Genomic DNA, 7,384 nt, shown 5'->3' with positions numbered 1-7,384 from the left:
CTTTTTTTTTTCAAAACAAGTTGTCCCAACTTTTATTTTCTGGGGGCATGGATTTTGACTGTTCTTTTCTTATTCTTTTTTTTCACTTGAACTTTCTAAGAGTCGCCCCAGTTTGTACTCTTGGGACACAGACTTTTTTTTCATTTTTTCTCTTTTTTTTTCTTTTTATTTTCTTAGACTTTTGACTCTAAACTTGATTCCAAAAGAGGGTGGTCAAAGAAAATAACACAGGCTCGAAAGGGGTAACGAAGGGCATAAAGTGTTTGGACAACAGAAAAAGGGCCTCCCAGCCTCGAGAACGCCAAACATAGTATCCTTTCGTGATCACCTCATTGATGAACATGTTGCTTTTTGGGTCTTTTTCAGTGTAAAGCTGTATGAGCAATACTTTCCGCGTAGTTAATGACCCTTGTCAATTTGGGTGACTTTTCTTTGTAGAAGATGCATTTTGCCAATAAACTGATCCATTTCAAGTTGACTGGGATACACCTTCTTTTGAAAAATACTTTCTATCTCTTAGTGCTAAACAAACTTCAACCCGTCCGATAATCTTTAAGCCCGATCTCCTCAATAATTCAAACGGTAGAGATCCTTAACTATTATGAGCATGACTGCTTTTGTTCCATGTAAACTTGGTTCATGCTTATTTTTCAAATGTTTCATGTCTCTATTCATCTTCAAAAGTGTCTCTTTCTTTTTTTCGGTTATCCAATTCAAGATTAAATCAATTTTCTAAGATCTGGCCAAAAGTTCTGTATGCATGTCATGTCACTAGAACTAACGGCGAAAGAACTAAGCATAGAATGAAACAAAGACAAACTGTATTTTATTGAATAACGGATAGAAGGATTTGACAATAAGACAAACAAACTGAAATCCGAGTTACGACCCTAAAATAACCCTGCTAATGAAAATAGCAACAAAACAAACAGACAAGACTCACACAAACAAAATAGAGGGATAGAAGGGTTTGACTCAATAAAACAAATAAAATCTGGATCACACCCTGGAATAACCCAAATAATAGAAAAAACATCAAAAAAAAGCTACCAAGATTCCTTCCTAGTGAGGAGGGAATGACTTTTCAATTGCTAAGTTTGACATTTAGCCACAAATTTGCTCATTAGAATCACCATGGTCTTCTCCAATTTCAGTTGGCAAGTTCCCGAGAGGATTCTCATACTCCATGTCACCACACATCATCCCCACAAAGTGTGCATCATCATGTGCATATAAAGGATTCTGCATGATATTCTGGGTGTCATTATCTTGGATCACTATCAGTTTTTCCTGGATCATCCTTTCTATTTCTCTTTTCAAATCCCGACAACTTTCAACATTGTGCCCCTGAGCATTGGAATGGTATTCACACCTTTTAGAAGGGTCAAAGTTTCTTGCACGTGGGTCCACATAATTTGGAGGAATAGGTGCAATCATGTCATAATGCTTTAATTTCTCAAACACACTTGCATAGGACTCTCCTATTGGTGTAAAATTATCTTTCAACCTTTGTTCCCCTTTATACCCCTGGCTTGGATGTGGGTTATAGGGCACTTGAAAATTTTGTGGAAGCTGGTGGAAATTTTGTGGTGCTGGTGCTCGCCTTCTGGGGTGTCTTGGTGGCTGGACAACATACTGAAGTGGAGCAATAGAGTATTGTGGGTTCTGAGGTGGATAGTAGTGCTCAGGGGAATCATCAGAAACCTGATGAGGCTGCTCATACCTTCGAGATGTTCTCCTAGGACCTCTTCTCGACCTTATTGTCATCATGGTTTCTCCATCCTTCTCATTCGTGTCACTAAAATTATCGAATTCAATCTGGACAGCCTGAGTTGCAGCTTTGAGAACTGCTTGACTTATAATTTTGCCTGTCTTAAGGCCATTCTCAACCATTTCTCCAATTTTGATTGCTTCCGAGAAGGATTTGCCCACTGCGGACATCATGTTTTGAAAATAATCTGGCTCTTGAGCTTGAAGGAAGACAGTGATTAACTTGTGGTCATCCATGGGTGGCTTAACTCTAGCCGCTTGCTCTCTCCATTTAATGGCATATACCCTGAAACTTTCAGTTGGTTTCTTTTTCAGGTTTGAAAAGGAATTGCGATCTAGGGTGATATCGATGTTGTATTGGAACTGTTTGACAAAGGCCTGGGCCATGTCATCCCAGACATGCCAGTGAGAGGTTTCTTGATCCATAAACCATTCAGAGGCCACCCCTGTCAAGCTTTCCCCAAAATAAGCCATTAGCAATTCTTCATTTCTTCCCGCACCTCTTAGCTGATTGCAATACCTTTTCAAGTGAGCTATGGGGTCGCCGTGTCCATCATACTTTTCAAATTTGGGGATTTTGAAACCAAGTGGCAAACGAACATCGGGGAACATACATAGATCCTTGAAGGCAACACTCTTCTTACCTGCCAACCCTTGCATATTTTTCAACGGTTGTTCTAAGCTTTTCATTCTTTGGGTCATTTCTTCCTGTGCCATCTTACGGGCAGGATTCTCAATCTTTGCAGGAAGATCGAATAGGTACGAGTGGTACTCAGGAGAATGGTATTGTTCTTGTTGAGTAGCAAATTGTGACTCGTGAGTTTTCTTTTGCACCACCGTCGGTTGTGGGATGGTGAAGACGGGTATAACATTAGTGGTTGTCTGATTGGTTGTCAATGGCACACTTTGGGAGCGCGCAACAGAAGTTTCAGTTGTAGTCATACAGTTGGGATAAAGACTGAACCCAGGTGGATAGGATTGATCGGGCAATGAGACTGGAATGGTAGTAGTCGAAATGGATGTGAACTCTGGGAAACCATGAATAGAAAAAGGCGGTCCTTGGCCATTGGCCCATGCTTGACACATTTCAGTCATTTGCTGCTTCAGTACTCTATTTTCCTCAACCACAGTAGACTCATGTAGAACCCTCTGACCTTGAGTCTCTTGAGCACTTGTAACAGCTTTGATGCCAGTTGTCAATGGCATTTTTCCCTTGGATATTGTGTTGCCAACTTACCACAAACCGACCACCTCAAACTTTATCTATGATTCAAAACAAGAGACACGTTAGAATGGACTCAGTCGGTCCTTATTATCATCATCATTTTTATTTTATTTTTTTATTTATTTATTTTTTGGTCGATCGAACCTGATGTGGGTTGCCTACGTATCATGTGGGAACATGAATCAGATCGTGCGTAGTTCGGGAAGATCAAGAATAAAGGAAATAAACTAACTATTTTTTTTCTAATTTCTGAAAGAAAGACTTATAAATAAGAAAGAAAATATTTTTGGATTTCGATTTATTTATTTTTTGAATTTTTGAAAAGAAAGACTTCTAAAGAAGAAAGAAAATATTTTTTTTTTTGAGTTTTTATTTTTTCCGGAATTTCGAAAGAAAAACTTCTAAACAAGAAAGGAAATATTTTTGGATTTTTAGAATTTTATTTTGAATTTATGAAAGAAATACTTCTAAAGAAAAAAAAATGAAAATATTTTTGAATCTTGAATTTTCTTTTCAATTTTTGAAAGAAGAATGAAAATATTTTTGGATTTTGAGAAGAAATTAAAAGGAAAATATTTTTGTATATATATATTTTAAAAAGTTTGGGTCTAAAATATATATATATATATTTAAAAAGTTTGGGTCTAAAAGAAAGGCTTTCCAAAGAAGGAAGTAAAGGAAAATATTTTTGGATTTTTTGAAAATTGTGGCCTAAAAGAAAGACTTTCTAAAGAGGAGGTAAAGAAAATATTTTTGGATTTTTAATAATTATGGTCTCAAAGAAAGACTTTCTAAAGAAGGAAATAAAGGAAAATATTTTTAGATTTTTGAAAATTGGGGTCTCAAAGAAAGACTTTCTAAAGAAGGAAATAAAGGAAAATATTTTTAGATTTTTGAAAATTGGGGGCCGGAACCGATTAGGTTTGCCTACGTATCTCACATCCGATGAGAATCAGACCCGCGTAGTTCTGCCAGTTTTGACGGAACAAGGGAAACAGTGACTTTTGAAAGCATTGGCTTATTTTCTCTCTTTTTTTTTCAAAATTTCCGCAGAGTTTCGAAATGTTTCAAATACCTACCTCACTTTTTTTTTCTTGATTTTCTTTCCCTATTCTAGAAGCCGGTCAACATACAAGCTGAAGCAAATAAAAACATAAGTAGCACGTAAAATGCATCAGGATGGTCTTTTAATTTTTGGGTACACCTGTCCTAGACGGACCCAACCCCTGTGTTGAGTCCCTAAGGTCAAATGCACGTGATGCAAACAAACGTTCCTACTAGGGATCCAGACCTTGCTCACCCGAGCGGACAACTCGAGCCGAGGGAGGGCAACGTACCGGTAACCAAAAGGCCATCCGGCTTTGTAACTGATCCGATCCTCGTTCTAAATTAGGATATGACATTAACAGAAAAGAAGTCACGCCAGCGTGCACTTCCTAGAAGATTTAGAAGACTCAGAGAGAAGAAGGGTTTCGTGACAGTTTATATACAATCCAAACAATATCAAAGCGGTAAACGAGGCATTTAGCACATTAGGCTCAAACACGTAAAAATCAGATAATAAGTAAGAGCCAAGTATAACAGTCATCTAAGCTCGAATTTTGAACCCTGAACCAGAGATTCTGGGTTCGGTCCCCAGCAGAGTCGCCAGAGCTGTCACACCTCCTTTTTCCCGTGGGGGTAGGGGATAAGGGAGTTTTTCCAATTAAAGTGACATTAATCGAAATGGGATTATTTACTTATCAGAGTCGCCACTTGGAATAATTTATGGTGTTCCAAGTCACCGGTTTATTTCAGATCCCAAATCGAGGAAATTTGACTCTTATTTATGGTCCGCGAACACAGAAGACCGGGTAAGAAATTCTGTTAACTCGGAAAAAGGTGTGAGGCACTCCCGAATTCCGTGATTTTAGCACGGTCGCTCAACTATCAATAATCAGCCTAATTATCTGATTTAATACATGTTTAAAGCCTATTGTGCATTTTTACTTTTTAACCGCTTTTAATTATTTATAAAATTATTTCTGGAACAAGTCACGATGTCGTACACTTGTCATTTTGGTACACATCACAAACCGCGCCACATGAAATGCACCCGCAATTTACAGCATGTTAAATTTTATTATTATTCGAAGTTGTGGTCGAGTCGCGTGAAACGCGCACTCGAATTGGGATTTATGTATCGCAACTATGCCACGGGAACCGTACCCATGACCACGATGATTCATTATTAATCGCGCTTAAAGAAAACTACGATGTTCATTAATTATTTTCCTAAAGCTAATTTGAGATTATTGTAAGGTCAAGAAATATGAAATTATTTGTGGAAGAATAAAGTAAATTAGTTAACGGAATAAATAGGCCAACATGTACCAATACTCTATAGCCCCAACAGATTAATGACCCAACATACTAAATCCAAATTCCATTATATCAAATCTATTATCATAATTCAGAGAACAAGACAATTAATATTAAGAAAAAAATGAACAAACTAGTCAAATTAACAAGATAAATGTATGTTATCACGCAAGAACGACTTAAACATCCACCAAACTGCTTAATAGATTTCACCAACGATTTTAACCCTCACAACTCAAAGGAATAAACCAACAGAATATTATGAAAATGAACAAGACCAAACAAAGCAACAACTAAAACAATGCTGACACAAAATAGGCATAAGCTAATCAAAAATAAACACCAAACTATAATAAGCAAAAGAAAACAAGCAGAACTAAGGAAATGCCGAAAACGGACCTTTTAATAACTTTCGAAATATCAAAAAAAACACACTTCTCAGCTGGTTTACAAAGAAGATCGAGCCGATAATACCAGACTCGTTAACCAAAGACCACGCCGGAAAACACTCGAATCTCACGGACGAACTCGAACTCTACTCGACCCAGAGAAAACCGAAACTCAAAGAGCTTTTGTAGGGCAGCGAGCTGAGGCGGGTCTTAGATGCGCTATCGAACTTCGACCTCGACTCTACTCTTTTCCCTCGGACAAAAGCAGACTCCACTAAAATAATAAAGGATAACCAAATTTCTGCTATGGTAAATACCAAATAGAAACAGTAGAGGTGTTGAAGTTAAATTGAAGTTAAAGCTTTTTCTTTAGGAGATAACTAATAGGCAAAGAGTAAATTTTAGAGAGGAGAAGAGCGGCAACTTTTTTTTCTTGTTTTTATTTTGGGTGAGGTGTGTATTTATCTTTAGGTAGGGAGAAGGGGCTTAGGGTTAAGGGATTGGGCTTGGATTTAGGAAATTGGGTTGGGTCCATGTCTTGTTGGGTTTTAATTTTGGGCTAAGAAGACTAAAATAATGTAATGTATTTATAAAAATCACTCCTAATAAACTACTAAAATAAAATTAAATATTAAAAGTAAAACTATATTTTTATATTTTTAAATGTTATAATAAAGTAAAAATAGAGAAAATAGGCTAAAGTCATGGTAAAATTAAAATACTATAAACATAAATATACTAACTGACCTTAAACTAAAAATGAAAATATTTTTGAGTTTTTTTTTTTTTTTTTTTAAATTGTAATTTGACGTAAAAACTGATTGAAACACTATAAAAATTAAAGTTAAGTTAAATAAATATTTTAAACACTAAAATAGCTCAAAAACGTGCCGGATCAAAAATTACGTGCTTACACTCTCTATTAGGTTCTCTACCTATCTGTTAAGTTATTAATCGAAGTTTACCGATTGGCATACTTAATCTGGGTTATTTTAATAAAGTGTTATTCGATGTCACGACCCAAAAATTCACTAAGTCGTGATGACACCTAACTCAACCCGCCAGGTAAGCCAACCAATAAATATACCCAAAACAAGCATTTTAGGTTTTAGCTTTGTTAGCCCAAAGTGTTTGGCCTTTCCTTCATTGCGCCCGCTTAGCCTTCACTAAGTTATTGTTGCGTGGTTAAAAAAAAAAAATACAAAAGAATAGTAAAAAAGCACAAAGTAAAATTACAATCATTAAACTATAACACTAAAATGAGATCAGTGACAATTTTTTTTTTTTTTGGGGGGTGGGTTCCATGGAGGTACATAGGGTTAAGAATGGGTTCAATTGGAAGAATTGAACATTTCTGGTAAGAAACCTACTTCATCAACTACGAACGTAATTCACATATTCAATGTGAGCTTCTAAAATACGGCAATAACTATCTAACTAACATGATTGATAAATATTTGTTGGATTCCATTTAGGGCAGAGGGACAAGGTGGGGCAGAGAGAAGAGACAAGGCTAAAAGGCCTTGGTGTCATGACATGGACCATTATAATATATAATGATACCTGTTGATAGTAGATATATATATTGATAAGGAAATCACAAATTATTGGCCATCTCCAGAATGCTAAACAAGCAACT

At 36.4% G+C, this 7,384-nt stretch overlaps 1 protein-coding gene across 1 annotated transcript; it reads right to left on the bottom strand.

Annotated features, from left to right (window-relative positions):
• Nucleotides 1-1,104: 1,104 nt before the first annotated feature.
• LOC108943912 (uncharacterized) lies at nt 1,105-2,976 on the bottom strand. Its single transcript, XM_070200747.1, has 2 exons — nt 1,465-2,976; nt 1,105-1,347 (listed from the first exon to the last, which is right to left on the bottom strand). Exons 1-2 carry the CDS (start codon nt 2,974-2,976, stop codon nt 1,105-1,107), a joined length of 1,755 nt encoding a protein of 584 aa, XP_070056848.1.
• Nucleotides 2,977-7,384: the final 4,408 nt, after the last annotated feature.

Source organism: Nicotiana tomentosiformis, chromosome 4 (genome assembly GCF_000390325.3).
Source record: "Nicotiana tomentosiformis chromosome 4, ASM39032v3, whole genome shotgun sequence".
Classification (NCBI taxonomy): Eukaryota; Viridiplantae; Streptophyta; class Magnoliopsida; order Solanales; family Solanaceae; genus Nicotiana; species Nicotiana tomentosiformis.
The sequence above is the reverse complement of the archived record's forward strand: the minus strand, read 5'-3'. Positions and strand labels throughout refer to the sequence as shown.

Bases quoted from the DNA above. Each gene is read 5' to 3' on its own strand.
- LOC108943912 (XM_070200747.1), bottom strand. From the start codon at position 2,976: ATGCCATTGACAACTGGCATCAAAGCTGTTACAAGTGCTCAAGAGACT. The intron at 1,348-1,464 runs GTGTTTGAGAAA...TCCAATGCTCAG, and splicing joins TAGGAGAGTCCTATGCAAGT to GGGCACAATGTTGAAAGTTG.